Source organism: Diabrotica virgifera, chromosome 7, assembly GCF_917563875.1.
Source record: "Diabrotica virgifera virgifera chromosome 7, PGI_DIABVI_V3a".
Lineage (NCBI taxonomy): Eukaryota > Metazoa > Arthropoda > Insecta > Coleoptera > Chrysomelidae > Diabrotica > Diabrotica virgifera.
Genome location: NC_065449.1, coordinates 35,870,571 through 35,893,457, shown reverse-complemented (window position 1 = coordinate 35,893,457; position 22,887 = coordinate 35,870,571). Strand labels below are relative to the sequence as shown.

Below are 22,887 nucleotides of genomic sequence, written 5' to 3'. Positions count from 1 at the left end.
CTCTTAATATTTACAACGCAAAAAGTAATTAAATTGTAATCGATTTTTTTAAGATTTTGCTAATCATTTTGACATTCTATTGATAAAATATGAATTTCTTACTTCGGATACTTTCACAATTATCGTGTAGATGGCGCTAAGATTAATTTATAATTACATTTACGGAACATTAAAAAAACTTAAATTCAGTATTTAAAACGTAAGTATATTTAAGGTAAAAATATATACCACAGCTTTGGCCAACTAATATTTTTTATAATTAATGTTTTTAATTTTAATTTTAAATTAATCACTTTGACATTTATGTCAAATTTCCGGTAAACGTTTACAGACTTGCCACTACTGGCGCTCGCGAATTTGTAAATATCCCCTTTACGTACGAGCTCACAGCGTATACCTAGGTAATACGTATAAATAACGCATTCATTTTTAATACATTTTAAATGTCAAATGTTTTAAAATTTTGGCAGGTTTCACCAACGACAAATAATAGTTTATTCTGGGCACGCTGCTTTTTCTCAACACGACTCTACCTTATCGGCAGAGTCTACCGAGAAGTGCACGGTAAATTTAAGGTGTAGGTAATTATAAAATTTTTTAAAATAACCCCCCACCTCACCTCCGTGTGTGATCTCGTGTTTGATGTCGATATAGGGATGTGAAGAGTGGGTCCTAAAACCAAAAAAAGTTAAGTAAAGTTTTCCATTTTAGTAGGGACTTTCCATTTTTAATTTAATTTTCCATTTCCAAAAATTGTTTTTTTAGATTATAGCGCCATCTATCCATAATTCGAAAAAATGTCTCGAATAAAGGCGTTGATTGATCTATTGGAGTCAATATCCATATTTCAATCAACGATAAAGGTTACTTATGTTTTTTTTCTCTGATTCTGGTCTTGGTTTAGAACTAGAACCTTTAGCCACGTAACTGTAACTGTATAACTTATCACTAACTCAGTGTATGTGTTGAGTAAATGTCTTGTTACTTTGCAAAGTCGACGTCACTGTCTTTGCAAAGAGACGCTAATTGTATCCGAACGTCTGCGGTCCCTCTGGTGAGTACCGATCCCACAAGGACAGAAACTATTTTCATTTATTAATTTATAATAAATGAAAAAATTCCTGACCCTGGTGAGATTCGAACTCACTACCATTCGGAACTTTCGATCCAAAGGTTAGGCGCTCTTACCACTGAGCCACAGAGGGGGTTTAGGTTACTTATGTTTACGTAAGGAATCCAAATCTGCAATAAAAAATGGGGGCTTCCATTTAAGATTTTAAAGTAAACTCCCCCCCCCCCCCACGGAGGTGTGGTGTAATTTTTCAAAAATATTGAATAGTGTATTTTTCAGTTTTTGGATCTGATGTTCATTTCGCGAAATATCGTGGGATTCGTATTTAAAATAATAAATTTACCCCCCACCCCTCTCCGTGGGAAGTTGTGTTTGGTATCACTCGATAGATTTTTAAAAAATATTGAACAGGTATTTTTCAGTTTTTTGATCTGATATTCATTTTGCGAAATATCGCCGGGTTCATATTTAAAATTTCGTCTAAGTTAAAGTTTTCCTCTCCGTAGAAATCGTGTTTGGTATGATTATGATTCAATAGATTTTTGCAAAATATAAGACACGCATTTTTCAGTTTTTCGATCTGATGCTATATTTAACTTACTTTATCTTAAACTGACTAACTGACGCTTACGAGTTACGAGTTTTTCAAAGGATAGATTTTTTTCGGACCCCCCTTAACGTACTCACCCCTGTATTAAGACAATCGAGCAAGGATAGAAGTAAAATCGGAAGTGAATACCCATCCGACGCGACGGATGTACATATATTAAATTTATAACGTCTGGATTCACGCAACCAATATTACAAAATTTTTATTTAGAATGCGAAGCAATTATTTATTTACAGACTTAGGTCTATGACTTAGGTACTATCAAAATAATTACACAATTTGACGAATTACATTACAAATAAGTAGTATACTTTTTATGTAGAGCTTTGGAATATTAATTTTTCTTCCCTAGTTTGTGCGTTATGATTCAGACTACATTAAAAATATCAACAAAGTAACAATACGTTTGCTGTTATTGGTCGGTGGGCGTGTCCTAATTTAAAATTTAGCGGCTAGCATAAATGAGTACAAGCAGAGGATATTCGCATTTTAGGATTAAACTGGCTAATAGTACAGCTTTATTGAAATATAATTATTATTTTTCCGTTTGTGATTATGTAGGTAAAAATATATGCCAACTTTAAATCCGAAATGGGTTTGAATTTATTTTATTTTGATATTCTAGTGATGCTTTTTTTCTTGAATATCTAGGTAGGAATCTACTTATGTATGTTGTTAAACATTTTTTATTAGATAATATTTTGTTTAGATGTTTCTCTTATTACTTTTATTTCTAGAATATTCATCTTCATTATTATTTTCTTTGCCTTTCCCCTTGTGAATTTGGCTTCTCTAATTCTAGTGTGCTCGGTAAAAAGAGTATAAGCCCGGTTTCAACTTAAAGTGAACATTAACTAAAGTTCACATTAATGTGTATTACGCATTGATAAAAGTACCAACTTAAAAAGTTCACTTTAACTTTATTATGAAATCGAGCGTAAGTCAATTTAGTCAACTTGTCAGGAGAAGCAAAAAACGATAATTAGTTGCCATAATTACAGTGAAAACTCCGTTAACCGAAATAATTGGGGGGAAGGCCGTTTCGGATAACAAGAATTTCGGTTAAAAATATCATTGTTTTTTGTATTCTTCTTATATATTACATGGTATTGGAGAGATATAGCTGCAAAACATCTTTATAAAAAAACACAGAAGAAAATAGCAATTTCTTTAAAAAAACACTCGTTCAAAAATATGTTCATTTTCCTTAATTTTATTGCTTTTTTTAAATTCACTTTTTATTGACGAACTTTTTGTAACTGTCAGCCATTTCGGTTATAGTCTAAGAGCTAGTGAACCTTTTGAGTAACGGTCGTCCTGTAAGGCTAAAAATTTGTAGAGTGATAATTCATAGCACACCAAAGCTAAAAACCATGACCTGGCAGGCCTCAGTGGTGCACGTGTATCTACCAGGTGAATCGAAAAGTGCAAATTTAGGGGGTAAAATAAACTTTCTCCTGTAAGGTTTAAATTTAAGTATGTGTTTGAGTAAGTCATTTAGAAGAAATGTGTACAATGACAGGCGATTCTGAAGAGCATAAGACCTTGCCAGGCGAGGGGAAAGATTAGGGGTTTTTCCTAAAATTATTCTTTTTGCATCGAACAAATTTTTTTTAGGCTTTTTGAATCATTCCAAACAGAAAAGGTCCTTAGTTATTTTTCTCTTAAGTTAATAGTTTTTGTTAATATAAGCGATTGAAAATTTTGAAAATTGCGAAATCGGCCATTTTTAACCCAAATCGGACATTTATCTAAAAATTTCAATATTGGCAAGGTACGCAGATATTCCTTAAACATTGATTGATGAAATCCCGAAGAGTTTTTTCAATAAAATATCGAAAACCGCTTTGTTTTTTTAATTGCTAATCAAGCGGGCGCTACACTGTAGTATAATTGAGGACGTTTGAGCTTGCATAAATTCATTATCTCGAGAATGGGCAAATTTGAAGAGAAATCCTCAGACAGGTCGATTTTTATTTTTGAATTAGGACTTTTTGGTATATATATAATACTAGTGACGTCATCCATCTGGGCGTGATGACGTAATCGATTTTTTTTTAAATAAGAGTAGGGGTTGTGTGATAGCTCATTCGAAAGATTATTTAATTCTCTATTCAGTAATATAAACATTAACATAATTATTTATACAGGGTGTACAAAAAAAATTTTTCTTCTATTTGTCAAATTTAATCAAAGTTAATTTAATAAAAAAAAATTTTTTGTACACCCTGTATAAATAATTATGTTATTGTTTATATTAGTGAATAGAGAATTAAATAACCTTTCAAATGAGCTATCACACAACCCCTACTCTCATTTAAAAAAATCATCGATTACGTCATCACGCTCAGATGGATGACGTCACTAGTATTATATATATGCCAAAAAGTCCTAATTTAAAAATAAAAATCGACCTGTCTGAAGATTGCTCTTGAAATTTGCCAATTCTCGAGATAATGAATTTATGCCAACTCAAACGTCCTCACTTATACTACAGTGAAGCGTTCGCTTGATTAGCAATTAAAAAACAAAGGGGTTTCCGATATTGTATTGCAAAAAACTCTTTGGGATTTCATCAATCAATGTTTAAAGAATATCTACCTACCTTGGCAACTTTGAGAGTTTTAGATAAATATCCGATTTGGGGTTAAAAATGGTCGATTTCGCAATTTTCAAAATTTTCAATCGCTTATATAACAAAAACTATTAACTTAAGAGAAAAATCACCAAAGACCTTTTCTGTTTGGAATGATTCAAAAAACTTAAAAAAAATTTGTTCGATGCAAAAAAAATAAATTTAGGAAAAACCCCTAATCTTTCCCCTCGCCTGGCAAGGTCTTATGCTCTTCAGAATCGCCTGTCATTTTACACATTTCTTTTAAATGACTTACTCAAACACATACTTAAATTTAAACCTTACAGGAGAAAGTTTATTTTACCCCCTAAATTTGCACTTTTCGATTCACCTGGTAGATACACGTGCACCGCTGAGGCCTGCCAGGTCATGGTTTTTAGCTTTGGTGTGCTATGAATTATCACTCTACAAATTTCTAGCCTTACAGGACGACCGTTAGTCAAAAGGTTCACTAGCTCTTAGACTATTAAGCAATGTTTCGGTTAACGGAGGTTTTACTGTATCCAGTACCAAATAATTAATTTTATTTATTTTATATTACACAATATATTGACTTGCTCTATTGATACCAAGGTAAAGATACAGGTTATATTATATTATTATTATAGTGTTTTTCGGCAAAATAATATTATGACTATTTTTGACTTATACTCTTTTTACCGAGCAACCGCCTAGAATTATTTTCCTCCAAACTTTTCTTTTTTGTGCCATATGAACGTGAATACCGTTTACACTCATATCCTGCTGAACTGTCACCCACCAACGTCTTTTCGATTTTCCTGTTTTATTGCTTCCAGGGACTAAGCACCTCTCCTCTATATGTATGAGATGGTCCTCATCTCTAAGTTACACATGACCTAGCCTTACACATTATATTTATACTCATATAACTTCAGTATAAGAGCATTCGCGTTTCAGTAATATACTATTTAAACTATTTCCAAATACTATTGAATGTAATACATCCAACTCACACAGAAATCTGGAAGCACGTTGCCACTAGCGCCACTGTCGGCTTGCGGTGAAACTACGTTTTTCTAAGTAATTTTTTAAATTTTTGAATAACAAGCTAATTTTGCTAAATTAAATTAAAATAAAAATAGTTCAAACATTTATACAAAAACAATAATAAAGCAATTTTATAAATGTAAGGTTAGATTGCTCTGGTTATCATCGTAGACCGCCGAGATGGCGCTATTTTTTTGTTTCCTCAAATGTAATGCGAAATGTCAAGAGTTGTATGTACTTATTACAGTCCATAGTATTTGCTATTTCTGTTCATCTCTTATGTTTTACTGCTCAACATTCAGGACCATGCATTATCATAGCTGGTCGTACAGCATTCGTACAGTATATAATTTACCTTTTTATCAAACAGTACTCTATTTACCTCTTTCCATTTCATCCATTCAGCCTTAATTCTATTACAGTAGAGCGTCGATAATCCGGACGGTCAATAATCCGGATTTGTATCTAGCAAAAATATCTGATTCTTCTTAAATGAATTAAGAATTTAGCTGCGAACCTCTATCGCAGTTCAAAAAGCTTTTACACATTTTTTTTAAGTTCAAATAGTGTGATGTTTTTACTGTGCACGTGCACATGTTGCTATAAATAACTTACAATACAGTGTTTGAACATAAAAAAATGATTAATTTCACCTCTAGACACTACTGTATATGAGAAAATATAAACTTTGAAAATGTTTGTTGTACTTAAATGTGTCTTTTTTAAGGTAATTTCGATAATCCGGATGGGGTCCGGTCCCAATTAATCCGGATTATTGACGTTCTACTGTACTTGCATTTTATGTACTTCCCCATTGCTCAGTAATATCGATCCTACATACATACAACTATCATCTTGTGTGAGTTCTTGTCTATCCAAGCTAACTACTCTGCGATTTGGATTACCATGATTAAAAAAAAATAAATAGTTTTTTCCTCCACTTCGCTCTCAGACTTTCCTACATTATCTGCATACATTAACAAGCAAGGATCTCCCTTTGAAGTTCAGCTGTTACCTGATCCAGCATGAATGGGAATAAATACGGGTTTAACATAGAACCCTACTTTCACACGAAATTATCTAGTTTCACCTGAATTCGTTCTAATGTTCATTGTTACCCTCTCATAAGTCTTGCACCATTCGTACATATTCAGCCGGCACTCCTTTCCTACTTAGTACCAGTGGTTTTCTGGTATCTTTGCCATATGACTTTTCAAGGTTAATAAATACTAAGTGCAAGTTTCTTATTCACTCCTAAGTTTTTCCATTAGCTGTCTTAAAATGAAAATTGCTGTTGTGGAGCTACCTTGCACAAATCCAAAATGTTACCCACCTTATTTCTAGAACCTTTTCAAATTCAAATTTTGTTAGATTTCACCATAGATGTATGACAATAAAAACATCGTCGGTCTATTTTTCAAAATCGTAACTCCAAAAATGCTAATTTTACAAGAGAAGCAAATAGATGGTTTTATTTATTTTGTAAATAGAAAAGCATATTTGTATAGTGTCCAATAAAAAATAATACATTTTCACATTTTAATATTTAATTGCAGGAGTTATGACTTTTTCTGGCTAGAATCTTAAATGTTCTGAGGAGATACGACATTTTCAACAACATCAACTATAGAAAAACACAAGCACGCATTGGAGTTAGGGCATATGAAAATTTAGACTAGATGGTGATTTCTATATAGGTCTTTTGATAATTGCGATTTTAAAAGTTTTATAATTTTTTCGGAGCTATGGCTTCTTCTGGACGTTTAGAGATCATCTGAAAGTGGCTATTAACACTAAAATGTAAAAATTTGATTTTTAAAGAGTTACGACCTTTGAAAAATAGACCAACTATATTTTGAATTGAGTGCTATGAAAAATGGTCTGAATAAAATTAAGCAAATGTTTACTGGAATTAACTATTGAAAACTAAATAAAACACTAAATAGCTGTTTAAATTTTTTCATTTTTTATTAAAAATCTGAAAGGAGGGGGTGCCTTATTGATGCAATGGCGAAGGTAAAACCCCTCTAAACCTCGCCTAGGACCCAGTACATCTAGATTTAAAAATACATATAACGCTAATATAAAAGATTACAAATAACAGCATTACTTAAAATGGCTTTATATAAAACTATAATAAAATTTAACGTTTAATCAGTTATTTCTTTTTCTTGGAAGGAAAATACTCCTTCTTCTCCATTTTTCGCTTTGTTATAATGTTCTTCACGTTTTCCTGACAGTTTTCCTTCACCTTGAGCTTTGTTACTTGCATGGTTCTCCTTATTCGTCTTAATTCGTCACGTAATTTTGTTAAACTTGTGTCATCTAAATCTTCCATTTCATTTTTTAAGTCTTCCATTTCATTTTTTAAGTCTTCCATTTCATTTTTTATTTCATTTTGTAATTCAAGACTTCCTTTGGCTTTTTCCTGGGTCACATTTGTCTGTTCTAGTTTATCTCTGATAAATTCATTAATTTCCTCCTCATGGTTTGATTTGATAATTGAACTTTCTCCCAAACACCTTGCAGCATCATCTAAAACAGAGTTAGTACCAGTACCCATACTCTCCTCATACATTCTTACCAAGTGCACATGCTGACACAAGGTATTATTAGATGAGGGAGGCAAAGATAACAATTAAACAAGCTTAAAACAAGCTGGTTTAAGCTTATGTAACAAAATAAGCTTTAATGTAAAAGCCAATTTTTAAAATCATAGCAAATATATTATTTAACACGTTGACAGACAGAACGTCTATAGACGTCTAATTTCCATTGATGTAGCTTATACATTTGATGCAATGTCCGTCAACGTGTTAATAATGTATATTGTGTATTATATTAAGGGGTGAATGTTGTTGATTTTGCTAATCAACGGGTAATGTTTGTGACATGAGCCTTGCAAGGATAACAATTCACACAAGTCAAATTGGAATAGGATTAATTATAATTGTGCTAGGTATCAAAAAAAAAGTTTGGTGTTTACCTTCTTTCTTAAATAAGAAAGCATAATTCTTGTTGTTAGCATTCCATTCCTGAACCTTTAAGGCTGTTGCTACCATATCATTTTGACCTCGTTTCTTGTGTACATTATACTTCTTGGACAAATTTGCGAGATCTTGACTTGTTAATAGGGCAAGTCTATCTAGTTGTGGTTTTTCCAATTTTCTTGAATCTTGTAAAATTCTACTGGGTGGCACCCCAGCCATTAATTTTTCTAGAATCGTTTTTTCTTCTGCTTTTGACAGATGTATGGCTCTTAATTCTTCTTTATGTCCAGCATGTGTTGTCCAATAACTGACCGAAACTTGTCCTTGATCTCTCAGTTTACAAATTAGTCTGGAGGGACACACTCCTTTAATTCTAATTGATCCTCCAGATTTCTCTGTCCTAATTTTAGAGTTGGGCTTATATCCTAAAGACAGACAAGTATATGTTTTAATTATTGCAAGTAACAAAGTATTGGACTTACCATATGTGTCACTTCTGTTACACTCATAGTATAAGATCTTGTGTTCCTTTGCATCAACTGTTCGAGATGTTGCATAACTGGTCTCAATTTTCTGCATATCTTTCCATGTCTCATATTCTTGTTTGTTAGAAAATTCCAAAGTTATTAGTTCAATATTCATCTGGTGATTCTCCTCGAGATGTTTTCTTAAGTTCTCATGGGTTTGTAAACTAGTTTCTTGCTCACATAACGGACAAACAATATGATCAATTTTCTTAATTGACACATCTATTTTATGTATTCTTTTGATATGACGATTTCGTAATTTCACATTTTTAAATATTTTGCTACAGAGATGGCAGGCTCCTGACACAAATTCAGAACTTGTTGAAGTCAATTGAAGGCTCCTTGAAGTAGTAGATTTGTAGATAGAATCCATTATTTCTTGCTAAAACAAAGTTTTGGTTAACTAATTAATGTGTTCTAACCTAACGAACAGATTTTTTCAAACAATTGAAATATAAAAATGAAATTTTGTATGTATGCTTGCTGTTGAAATACAACCGCCAAACAGACAGAGAAATTATGTGCTTGGACATTAAAACCGCCAAAACACAAAACAAGGCGCCAAATCAAGGGATTAAACCAGGGCTTCCCAAACTTATTCGTACTGGGACGCCTTTGGGACTTTGCTATTTTGTTGCGACGCCCCTCAACCCAACCCCCAATAATACTTACCAATTTTAGTACTAGTCTAGTAACAGGTTATAGTTATGACAAAAACACAATTTTAACATTTATAATTTTTACTATAAATTAAGAATGAAATCAAAACATAGGCACAAAAATAAAAAGGGATATTTACTTATGTAACTGGCTGGTTAATGTGAGGGATGTGCTTGTTTTTTGAGCACAGCTTATGAAACCGGGGCTCCAGTTTGGAAATTAACACTCACATTTCTTTTTCTAAGTTTATGTTTGACTTATGTTTCCTAAGCGCGTTTCGCACAAGTACGAAGTCACAAATAGCAATAAAACCTTTAATGCAGCAGTGCTGATAGCATGATATTCATGAGAAACTGTGCTCCAAAATTCAAACAGGTTTTCTGAATTCAAAATTCAGTGTGGACGACTGAAAAGGGTTTCTGACCTAGTTATATTACTCCAGATCTTCGGGAAAATATTTCTCAAAGTGTTCGCTCAATGATAACTTATTAAGATTTACCTGCAAAAACTTATTAAGATTATTTAATTGGTTAAATATGTCACAGAGGTATGCTAATTTTATTATAAACTCTGAATTAAATAATAAAGTTTTGGGCATCATTATGTGATTCTGTATGTAGATAAGTGTAAAATTCAATTTGGACAAAGTACTCAGTTTGAAATGGTTTGGACAGTTTCAAACGGTTTGAAACCATCAGCGAATAGTGGACCAGCGCGAGTAGAGGGGATAGCACTGGTGACTGTATTATGTTTTCTCACTGACCATTGCAACTGTTTGCTGACGGTTTCTGACTAGTTTGACTGTTTGCTAGAACACACCTATTATTTTTAGTCATAATATATGAGTTTAAAATATCGAATAAATCAGTAGCTTTACAAGTTTCACACATTTTTCTGCAAAATAACAAATCCTCACATATTCTTGTGTCTTGTATGTACCGTACATAACATATCAATTGAGTATCAGTCGCCTCGTCCAGTTGAATGGCAAATAAACCTGAAAGTTTCCCCACAATTTGCCCATTAATATCTTCTGCCATGTCGTGAATACGACGAACAATTTTTTGGATAATTTCGAATAATTCAAGGATCTATCGACTTGATGTTATATTTTTTATTTGATTTATTTATTAATAGCTTCGTTCCAAGACGACACATTTGTACGATCCCTTGAACCGTCACGAAATCGATTGGACTGTTTTAATGCGCAGAATCGCTGTTGAATGGTTTTCTTTCGATCCCGAACCGATTACCGGTACGTAACCCTCTTGGAACGTATTTGTGTACCATTTCAAGTTCGAGTTGCGCCTGAGCCATTTTCAGTACGGGTACCATAGATAAATAATATAGTATTACCAGACCAGTACCACTAGTAGTTTGCTAGATGGTTAGAAATTAATATTTCTAACATGTTCATTAAACATCACTTCAACTTCAAAATCTTCCTCAGAATCGATATCTGGTATAAAATCGCTGTCTTCTATGAAAAAAAAACATTATCCATATTTTTAAGATTAATTTGAAAAAAAAAAAGAATTATTAATTATTTAAACGGAAATCAAGATTCACAGATACTAATAGCGTAAATTGTGGATTATTCTATTATTGAATCATCAGCTGATCTCATAGCAGTGATCAGTAAAAATGAAAACAATCCTAACTGCGCAAGTCAGTACAAATAGATTCTGCCTGAAGGCATGTATCAAAAGGATCGTTCAGTTACCGATTTCGAAACAGTACATGGATCTGGACCTGGATCACTTGGAACAACACAGTGTACGATACGAATCATCGTTCATGTTCGCTTGGAACGCATTTTTTATAATGCGTATGACGAGGGCAGTACGAAGGACGATTTTCATGTCACTTGGAACGCGCCTGTACATATATTTTATACTCGTTTAAAATCAAATAAATATAATTTTCTGTATTAAAAATTCGGGAAGACACGCGACGCCCCTGGGACAACGCCGCGACGCACAGTTTGGGAAGCCCTGGATTAGACAATTAGACTCTGTGTTCATTCGCAGAGATAATAGTATATTAAGTATGGAGAACGGTAAGGGTTTTATACCGATCGAAGACAATTGTTTGGAGGAGGAGCGGCGCGACGACTCCAATTATTGTCTGAGATCGGTTACCCTTAACGTTCGACATGCTTATAACGTTTTTTGCACGATTGATACCATTATAAATTATAAAATTAAACATTTTCGTCATATTGACTAGTTTCATTCATTTTATCAAGATAGATACTTTGGTTGTTAGGTAGTAACTAGGGTGCATAACAACAATGGAGAATTGAGTTTTTATTTAGTTGTCAATAATTTTAAGTACAATTTTGATTATTATAAATTAAAATATGAGCGAAAGTGAATTTGAAGAAATTGAACGGGCTTGGGAAGAAGGGTGTTCCGCAATTATTCTAATACTAGTAATACTACTAATGTACTTATGCGATTCTGCAGGAGTTTCTGTTAGAAGTGAAACCACAGCCCAAACAAGTGGGATTTCATTAAATAATTTAACAAATTGTACCATAAGTTTCAATATTAATAAATAATTCGTTAGTTTTCTTTATTCTTTCAAAAAATAAATTAAAATTAAGAGATTTTTTAACTCGACGGTAACTGAATTACTTACCGTCGAGTTGGAGTACTTACCGTCGAGTTGGATTACTTACCGTCGAGTTGCTAGTAAATGTCACCTACTGACGTAAAATCTGTCACGGTAAATAGTCAAAAATGATCAATCGTGCAAAAATAATATTTTCATTCGTCCATTGTTTTGTATTTACCGCCAAGAATGAATTATGTAAATTCGGTAAGAGGCGCTCTGGGTGGGCTGGTGCTGGTCTGGTCCAATAGTCCAATGCATAGATAAGGTATATATAAGTTGTCATATGTCAATTTTCGCTTGCCTGTATTTTTTTTATTTGTATTTACTTTTTGGATGTAAAATTATTATTAAATAAAAGACAAATAATTTGGTACGAAATGGAAATAAAACAAGAGTTAAGTGAGGGCCCCCCCTGCAAAGCAGAAATATGTAATAAGGAGGAAGATGCTCATTTAGATAACTTTAAAAGTGAAATTAAAGAGGAGCCGAAAAGAGAGAGTACCCATGATACATTTAACTGTTTAGAGTTAGAGGAAATCTCCTTGAAGACTGAAATAGAAGATGAAAATCAACTTATGGTATATGAAGAAAAACAAACAAATGAAAAGTGTAAGTAAAATAATGAAATTATATTTTGCATACCTAACTACCTTCATTCACCTTTCCAATTAGTATGAACATCATTTTACCATTGTATTTTGATCTTTGTCTTTAACTAACATAATAAATATGTTATATTTATTATTTACAACTATGTACAACAATAATAAAAAATAAATCAGGGGCAAAATCAGATTAGGGCAACTAACGACAGTGTTGCCATATTTTTTTTATACTGTAGACTGTAGACGTTTAAAATATTATAGGTAAAGTTGACTTTTACAAAATATTTTTTGTTGTAAAAAGCTATAATTTTTAAATTTATACAAAGCAGGATTTATAGATTAATTTTTTTCTATTAAATGCAGTTAAATATTCTAAATTATTTTTGTTACTTCACCCCTTATACATTATCAGATATACTTGGCAATGGGGCCAAAGAGAAATTTGAACACGGAAATTGTCAGATTGCAACAGATGGTTACCAGATGAATTTTTTTAATAGGGCTTTTCATTCACAGTCATTTGTTTTGAGCTTCTGTCATGTGTCACATAATATTAATATATCTATGTCATACGTTATTGGTATTGCCAATGATACAAACCAAAGACGTATGACGTAGATATATTAATATTATGTGACACATGACAGAAGCTCGAAACAAATGACAATCGATGAAAAGCCCTATACAGTAGACTCCCTCTATAACGAGAACTCAAATGGTGGACTAATTACCTCGTTATAAGCGGATCTTGTTATATCAGACAACAATAATATTGTGCATACATATGAATATATAGTTTTCTAAAACATTAACTTACTATAATAGTGAAGCCATTCGGAGCAATATAAGATGCTAAATATTGTTACCTCAATAAGGCTTCGCCATCATAAATTGTAAATTTTCTTACATAATTCAAAATCGGTCGATAGATAAACAGAACAGGAAGAGGTTTATTAGGCGGTGGAGTGTATTACAGCACCATCCTCGATAACCACACAGATGTGTCAACACAGTAAGTGGGGGTATTTATTTATAGCCATTACAGCGCTAAAAACAGGTAAAGATACACATTCTAAGATTTCATTTTTCCTCCTTATAACCAAATATGCCTCGTTATAGAGGTGTTACAGTTCAATAGGAATTTCATGGGACATCTAGTGTATCTCGTTATAAGCGAAACCTCGTAATAACCGTGTTCGTTATAGAGAGAGTCTACTGTATTTCTTGATAAAATGTACCTGCAATTGTATTGTTTGTTAAGACAGTTTTACATTATGCTATTTTCATGCTAGGCAAGAGCAATGCAAGACAGATTATGCAACTGCGCATGCCCACGCGCTATTTCCATGCAATTCGTGTGCTAGACGAAAAATTAAAACATGTTCTATTTTTCATGCTATTTTGACGCAAGTTGTCAAATTTCATGTTACCAATATAACAAAATTTACGGTTTAGAATAAAACTTAACCTTATTGTGTAAATTTAAATGTTATTTATTGGAAGTAATAATAATAATTTGTGATTAATACTTGAATACATTTAATGGACTGAAATTTCGAAGTGAAATATCTAAAGTTAATGTTTTGGTATATTTCTTTTGTTGCCAACAATGAAAGTGGTATTAAAATTGCACAGAAATAGCTCTGATGTAAAAAGGTCAGGCTAGGCAAGAGATAAACCTTGCAAGACGGACTTGCATAGCATGAGACTTGCACAGCCTTGATGTAAAGCTGCTTTTAGTCTTTGCAGTGTGCTTGACTAAGTGCTCAGAAAGCATTTGTAGTGTTCAAATTGTAAAGTTTTTAGTGTTTCTATTAACTATTGAATTTTATATAATTTTAATGCTTTTACTATAAGTGTCTAAATGATATTATAGATGCTTCTGTTAATTTTCTGATTTCTATCTAAATTTGTTTTTGATTTTTAAATTATATATATTGTGTTCTTGTCCAATTTTGAATTTTAGATGTTCAGTTAGAAATATTTTATAATATGGCAACACTGTCAGTATTTTTAGCTTACATTAAATTTCAATGATGTCAACTGTCAACTACAAATAGGTTAGGTTATGTACTGTGTTTATGTTTTGTTGGTTGCTGTGTTGCTGAGTTGCTCTAATCTTATAGATATCCATACTAAGTGCTCAGAAAGCATTTGTAGGGTTCAAATTGTACAAAATATACCTATTTAATTATAATGGCTACCTATATTGTTCTCCCAGACACAATTTTAAACATAAACCAAATCAGGGAAGAATTCTGGAATTTACCATTACTGATTAAGGCATTTACTAGTGTGCATGAATGTTTAGTGTGGTGTGCAATGCGGCAGTTAATTAGAAATACAGTGCTGTGCAATGTATGTAACATACACAAGACGCTAGTGAAACGTACTGGCCGTATAGATGAGTACATGTGGAAATGTAGACAATGTAAGATGTCTACATCCGTTCGTGATGGATCATTTTTTGCGAGAAGTCATTTAGCTATTTCCCAGATTATAATAATAATATATGGATTTGCAAATGACTTCCCTCAGAAAATAATCTGCAGGGAAGCATCACTGGCCGCCAGTTCTGTTACTGTTGTTGACTGGTGCAATTTCTGCAGAGAAGTGTGCACCACATACTTACAGCAACATCCTGTGGAACTAGGAGGATTCGATGAGAATGGAGAACCGCTCACTGTGGAAATGGGCGAATCCTATTTTTTCCACAGGAAGTACCATAGAGGTGCCTTCAGGAACGGACAGTGGGTATTTGGTATGGTAGAAAGGAACAGTGGAAAACTGTTTCTTACACCAGTACAGGCACGGAACGAAGAGACACTGTTGCCCATTGTATCAAGGTATGTTAATATTATATTTATATTTCCTCTTAGAATACAATGATATTCTTTTTAGAACAATTCTACCAGGGACTGTAATTGTGACTGATGGATGGGGAGCCTATAAAAATATTGGTCTCTTGGATGGGGGTGTGTATGAACACAGAACTGTTATTCATCAGCATCAGAATAACTTCGTCGACCCAGATGATAGCAGTGTTCATACACAAACGATATTGAGTGTTTGGAACCGCGCTAAGAAGCTCTGTAGACAATGTGGGACTTCCACAGATTTGTTTCCATCGTACCTCCAAGAATTTATGTGGAGGGAACGAATAAGAAATAAAGAGCCATTTGTGGAATTTTTGTTGTGCATTGTAGAACAATATTTAGTTTAGTTAAATTTAAATTTAATTTAATTTAGTGTATTCTTAGTCTTACTTCATAGGTTAGTTTATTCATTTAACTAAGTTAGTTTCTTTTTATTATTACACTTGCGAGCAAAACAATCGGGTCACTTGATGAATTTACACGTTAGATGTAACGAATTTTCTAAATCTGTTGTCCAAATTGAGTGATTTTTTTAGTATGTTATAGCCTTATTATTTAAGAAAATTGGTGTAATAATATTGTTGCTAGACAGGTAAATGTTATTTTATACTGGGTGTAACAATCATACTGTGTTTGGTCCTTAAAGTTCGGAACACCCTGTGGAATATTCTGGCATATATAAAATATTTAAATTAAAACTCAATTGTAGTCGTAGGCTTTCTTAACATTTGGTTTTTTGATTCATTCATTTGTATTCGATAAGAACAGAGATATGTACTTTTATATTACAAATGAGGTATGCTATTTTGGCCTTGAACAATATCATTCCATTTCCAAATCGAGGGTTTAGTGTCAAATAACGTTATCTACATTTTTTGTGAAATTGAGATATATCTATAATCGAGTTCACCGTTTTCGACTTCATTTAGTAACAAAAACCTGTATCTATATCTGCAGCAGATTACAAAATACATTAAACGTTAACTACCAATTGTGAAAAAATTGTCCGTGTCAAAAACACCTAAGAGGTGATAACGTTATTTCACAGTGAATTTCGTGATACATCAAAAACAGTTATCGACTGTTAACGTTTATTGACAGTAATATTTTAAGCTGTAATTGTAGACAGCGTTATTATTATAATTCGTATTTGTTTGAAAAACGTCATTTTGATACTGGATAGCTAAAAACATTTGTTTATTTTCGATATTGTTCGATTCTGCCATCTGATTACTCATTACATGATTACATGATTACAATAATCTGATTACTCATTACGTTTTTTAGTTTTACCGAAGTTAAAAGAAAACATAGGTATATGTTATTTTCTTATTGCCGGTTACGTATATATTTGTCGTAATTATTTAACATTTTGATTTTGTCAGTATTTAACAGAAAAATGTCCAGTCGTAGCACAAAACTTTGTATGACACCAAGCACTAGCGGGTCGTAGATCTTCTGAGGTAGCCTCTTGCCGTACAAATACAATGAAAAGTGAAGTTACTGGGAAAGACTTCGCTTTTATGTCTGAAAGTTGTTCGGGCCAAAATGTTTCTGTTTGCTGTTGAAACACTAAATATTTCAAAAATCGACCAGTTATTTTTTGAGCCCGGATATTCCCAAATGGAACGTGATATGGTCCATGCCCACATCGAAAACGCGAGTAAAGGCTTGTACAGTGATTAAAATGGCTTTAAAGAAATCAAAATACGAAGTAGTTGAAATAGATCAGGAAAACATTTTGAATTTTAAAGAACTTCAAATTCAAATGATTAAAAATAAAAAAAACTGACATTGAAGGAAATGTTGTCAAATGGTTGAACATAGTTTGGCTACAATATACATATTATAAAAGAAGACACTGCACACAGTTATTTCAAATATAATTTTAAATCAGACAACTTTACGAAAATAAAAATACAGAGAAGTCAACTTCGAGCATTTTCAATTAACAAACTTGTGCCAAGAAGAAAATATGACAAACCGTTAACGATTAATAATAAAAAGTTAAAAAGTTTAGTAGAACTCTGTGAGCAACAATCAAAGACTAATATCACTTCTTTTACTAGAATCTTCAAGGAAGGGAGATGATCATAATGAAAATGTTTCAGAAGATGAAGACGTTTAAAGATGGTACCTATAAGTATTTAGAGATTTCATAAGTTTAATATTTGTATGTTATTAGAAAAATAAAGTTTTTTATTTAAATACACTTATAACATTTTTTATAATACAGGGTTAGTGCTGCATTGGATATCCTGAAAATTTTGAAAATATCAGCGAATTTAAGTTAAAGGATATCCTGAAAAAAGGGGAAATATCAGTGAAATTTTCTCAACAATTTAGGGAAATTACATTTTTACATTTTCACACAGCAGTGCTAACCCTGTAGTAAAACTATTATTATCAGGTGCGACGTTAACGGTTACAAAAAATATATATCGGTAATATCAAAAAGCGTTATCAGGTCATTATTAGAAAAAAAATTCTATTTTTTTCTCTGTAGAATAACAATAACCTGTAATAATTTTTACCATATGTCAAAGAAACCATAATACATACTTACTTACTTAAGCCGTCCTCTTGTACCTTACGGTGTCGAGGTAAGTGGAGAAATGAGACGTCTCCATGCCTTTCGGTCGGTAGCTAGTCTTTCTGCTTCTCTCCACCCAATATTTCTTTTTCCGCAAGCCTTTCCAATATTTGCATTCCACGTTCTTGCTGGCCTGCCTCTTCTTCGTTTGTTGTCAGATGCCGCTTTCCATACCCTCTTTACAGTTCTACCTTCACTCATTCTCGAGAAACCATAATAATACTATATAAATTTACAGATTTGTATTGTAATGTATTTTGTCTCCGTAATCACAAATTTGTTGGCCGATATTACGTTTCAAAACAGTTTTTCGCATTTTCTGCCACTTTATGTTTTTGTAGTTAACATTGTTTGATGCTAAACCCTCGAAATATAAGTGAATACATTTTTATATCTACAACATCTAGTTTATTTTAATTTCAATTGATTATTTATCACAGTGGAAGTGAGTGTTGTTTTGTCTTAATTTAACAATCTGTACACCGTAGGTTTCAAATATGACAGGTTAAATTTTCAACTTCGTGTGAAACTGTCACTATTGTCATGTCATGGTTCAGAAGTCCCCATTCAGTTCATCGTCACTTGCCACCATACTGTCATCATGTGAACAAGTCGAATCAGATCTCAGATGGTACCTAGAGCGTAGTACATGGAATATTTTAAACATCCATGCTTAAGTCCACATATTTCTTCATTGTTTCCTTGACGGATTACTTTTAAATGGTTTTTACCCACATATTTCTGTAATATTATATTTTGGTGGTTAGCATGTTAGTTCACGTGAGTATAACCTACAACTTTTCTTAACCGTAGTCAAATTTTTAAAACCTTCACATCATTTTATCAGGTTATATTCATTTTAGGGAAGCACTGATGATGATTGGTCAACCAATCGAAAACTAGTTCTGTGATGTAGCCCTTATTAGGGATTTTAAATATATACCTTTTATAAAGGATTTTATTCGTTTTTTTTTGTATTATATGGTATACAGCCAACTACAGGAAAACTTTTTCCTTGTGGATTTTTAATATGATTCCAAATCTCGAGAGCTACTGTTTCTACCCCTTGTAAGGTTCTAGGAAGTGGCAAACACTGTCGTAGTCTTATGCCAATTATGTCCCACAAATATTCGATACAGTTAAGATCTGGACTGTGCGATGGCCAATTTAAAGTCCGAAGATTTACCTGTTGTAAATATTCGGTTACAGTTCGTGAATGTGAGGTCTTGTATTATCGTGCATTAGCAAAAAATGTTTACCAATATAAGAAGCCGATAGCATGGTAACTAAGTCCTTCCCTATGTAAGATTACTGCTTGAACACACTCATCGCAGATCAAATTCCTTTTAGCTCGTTCCATTTCCACCAAACATCAAAAAAATACGGATTTAATTGAAACTTTAAGTAATAAATCTACAAATTAAATTATTAATATCTCATAGCCTATTTAGGCTTGTTTATTAAACTAAGCAGAAAATGAAGATTTATTGATCAAAAACATGACCAACTAGACAAACTAGACGTTAACGTACCTAGCCTAAGGCTACAATTGAGTTTTAATTTCAATATTTTATACAGCGTGTCCAATTAAGTCGGCATCATATGGGAAAATTTTTTTATTCTTAGTTTTATGAAAAAAGTTATTCTTTATAAAAAGTTGTGCATGGTCTAAAACTTAAAATACAAACATCAGTTATCAATTTTTTTAAGCCGTATACGAGGTATGTCAAAAAATATGAATTTTACTCAAGAGTAAAGTATCTTTATTTTTCACAATATTGAAAATTGTTATAATGAAAAGTTGTTTGGAATTAAGAACTATATTTTAATATGCGATTTCATCCTTCCAATTGAAAAAAAAATTGAATTTTTTTATGGATAACCAACATTATTTTCAGTTATTTCAATTATGATAACTCTTTTATTATTAATTTTACAAAAAAAATGTACACCTTGTAAAAAGTTCTGCATGGTCAACAGCCTTAAATACAACCATCTAATATCAAATTTGATCAATTTTATACGAGGTATGTCAAAAAATACGAATTTCGATCAAGAGTAAAGTACCTTTATAGTTCAGAATATTTCAATAAGAAGGATGTATTTACATATTGAAACATGCTTTTTAGTTCTATATAACATAATCACAATTTTCAATATTGTGAAAAATACCGGTATGTATTTTATTTAAGTAGGTACTCTTAAGCCAATTCATATTTTTTATATACCTCGTATAAAATTGACAAAATTTGATATAAGATGGTTGTATTTTAGGTGTTAGACCATGCAGAACATTTTATACAGAATAACTGTTTTTCGTAAAATTAAGAATAAAAGAGTTATCATAATTGAAATAACTTAAAATAATGTTGGTTAAGTATCAATAATTAAAAAAAATTCAATTTTTTTTTTCAATTAGAAGGATGAAATTGCATATTAAAATATAGTTCTTAATTCCAAACAACTTTTCATTCTAACAATTTTCAATATTGTGAAAAATAAAGCTATTTTACTCTTGAGTAAAATTTATATTTTTTGACATACCTCGTATACGGCTTAAAAAATTGATAACTGATGGTTGTATTTTAAGTTTTAGACCATGCACAACTTTTTATAAAGAATAACTTTTTTCATAAAACTAAGAATACCTAAAAAAGTTTCCCATATGATAGTCCGTTCTTTACCGGTAAAATATCGCAAAACCTCTAAATTTTAAAGAACCGCTTAGATTGACATGAAATTTGGCACACACATAGCTAACATGTCAAAAAAAGTGATATTGTGCCGATATGTGCTTTTGCCCTGGGTGTGGTTTTCACCCCCTCTTAGGGGTGAAAAAATATTCGTCCAAAGTAAGTCAGGAAATGGATAAACTGGCTAATTTTAAGTAACTTTTGTTCCATAGAGTTTTTTCACTAAGTCAATACTTTTCGAGTTATTTGGCAGTGAATATGTTCATTTTTTCAACAAAATAACCACGCTTTTAGACGGTTTTTCGCAAATAACTGAAATAGTAAGTATTTTGTCGAAATACATTCCTAGCAAAATATAGCCTGTAAAAAATTTAAAAAAATGGTGTATATGTTATAGTCAAAGCCCGAATTTCAGGCACTCCTAGGTTTGACTAGGCAATCCTCAGGTCTGACTGACGGTCTTAGTCAAAGCCCGAAATAAATTACAGTTTCGGCCTTTGACTAGTCAAACCTAGGAGAGATTACGTTGGTCAGGCAAAGGTCAAAATTTAATTTTATGAAATCGGGGTTTGACCGGTCAAACCCCGATCAGCTATTAAAATGTCGTAATTTGTTAGATTAGGTTTAATAGAACGTCATTTTTTAATTGTAATATTTATTATTTTTATATTGTCGTAATTAAAATTTAGTGTTTATTCTCGCATGTTGTGGCATTATGGCATTTAGAATTGCACAATACGTTAGACCTTTTACACTTATGTGGTTTTGAAGAGCACTTCTTATTGCAGTGGTATTTTATAAATCCTTGTCCTGTAAATTTAGAATCTTTTCTAATAATTTCTATTAGAGACAGCTTAACATCTGAAACATCTTCGAAATTAGGAAAATTCTCTTTGCATTCTCTTATTTGATTTCTTGAAAAAAGTGTGTTTATTGTTCCGTATTTCGTACCAACTCTATATAAACCGTCAATTATTGTTTTAACTTGTCTTGTATGATACCCAAAATATTTCGAGCTTCTCCTTGGCACGCATTCGAGCATGCGTTGTGCACAGACAGAAAAGAGTAAAATAAATAAAGGAAATGCGATTGAATGTCTTCATGCTCAGGCTAATTTCTATGAAACAATTAAGTGAAAAAAAATGTCCTCCAATTTTGATCGGAAAAACTGTAACAATACCTATACCCAGCTTTGATAGAGCCAAAGAGGATGCTCAAAATATTTTGAATAGCATACAAAATAAAACAATTGATGGTCAAGATAAAACAATTGATGATCAATGTATCATGATTATTTTGGTTATTATTGCGATCGTAAACTGTTAATTAACAATTGAATTATTGCTAAAATATTTGTTTAATTTTTACCGTCTTCATTATGGCTATTTTTAATGTGATAAGGTATATTATTGAACTGTACAATCCCTTTATGAAACAAGCTTTTCATTGAACTGGACTTGTTGGTTGTTCTAACATAAAAATTTATTGAATTTGCAGCTCTAGTGCTATGCTCATGAACGTTTGCTATCGGGACCAACTGACTGTTCAAATACTCAGGCAATAAATGGTTTACCATCTTAAATAAGAATGTCATAGATTGGACATACATAAAATGTTCAACTTTTAACCAATTTAAAGTTTTCAGCATATCTTGAATTCGAGTATATCGATTGCATCTCAATATTACTCGCATAGCCTTATTTTGGAGAATTTGAAGCCTGTCATAATTAGAACATCCTGTATAAATCAATGAACAACAATATAAAAAGTGAGGTAATATTAACGAATTATAAATTGTTAATTTAGTTTGAAATGTCAAAAATGGTGATACTCTTCGAAAAAAACCTATTTTTTCCCTATCTTTCTGCAAATGTAATCAACATGTTTACTAAAAGTTAGTTCCCTATCCAATATGAATCCCAAATACTTTATTTCCTGAACCATTTCAATTTTTTCATTATTTAATTTAATGTGAACATCCAAACTTAAGAATTTCCCG

The 22,887-nt window shown here is 32.1% G+C and overlaps 3 protein-coding genes across 4 annotated transcripts in view; 2 read left to right on the top strand and 1 right to left on the bottom strand.

The window, feature by feature from the left end:
* Positions 1–7,268: 7,268 nt before the first annotated feature.
* On the bottom strand, positions 7,269–12,906 carry LOC126888462 (uncharacterized). Its single transcript, XM_050656796.1, has 4 exons — positions 12,764–12,906; positions 8,798–9,224; positions 8,312–8,740; positions 7,269–7,860 (listed from the first exon to the last, which is right to left on the bottom strand). The coding sequence occupies exons 2-4, from the start codon at positions 9,213–9,215 to the stop codon at positions 7,484–7,486; spliced, it is 1,224 nt and encodes a 407-aa protein (XP_050512753.1). The 5' UTR covers positions 9,216–9,224; positions 12,764–12,906; the 3' UTR covers positions 7,269–7,483.
* Positions 12,083–22,887, top strand: part of LOC126888461 (zinc finger protein 664-like) — a 365,892-nt gene continuing 355,087 nt past the window's right edge. For both annotated transcript variants that reach the window (XR_007699563.1, XM_050656791.1), the window contains exon 1: positions 12,083–12,730. Coding sequence is in view for 1 of the 2 variants with exons in the window: in XM_050656791.1 (XP_050512748.1) it covers positions 12,499–12,730 (232 nt within the window). In the remaining variant the exon portion in view is untranslated. The remainder of the gene's footprint in view (positions 12,731–22,887) is intronic.
* On the top strand, positions 14,821–16,774 carry LOC126888463 (uncharacterized). The gene is made up of 2 exons (XM_050656797.1): positions 14,821–15,572; positions 15,628–16,774. The coding sequence occupies exons 1-2, from the start codon at positions 14,923–14,925 to the stop codon at positions 15,947–15,949; spliced, it is 972 nt and encodes a 323-aa protein (XP_050512754.1). The 5' UTR covers positions 14,821–14,922; the 3' UTR covers positions 15,950–16,774.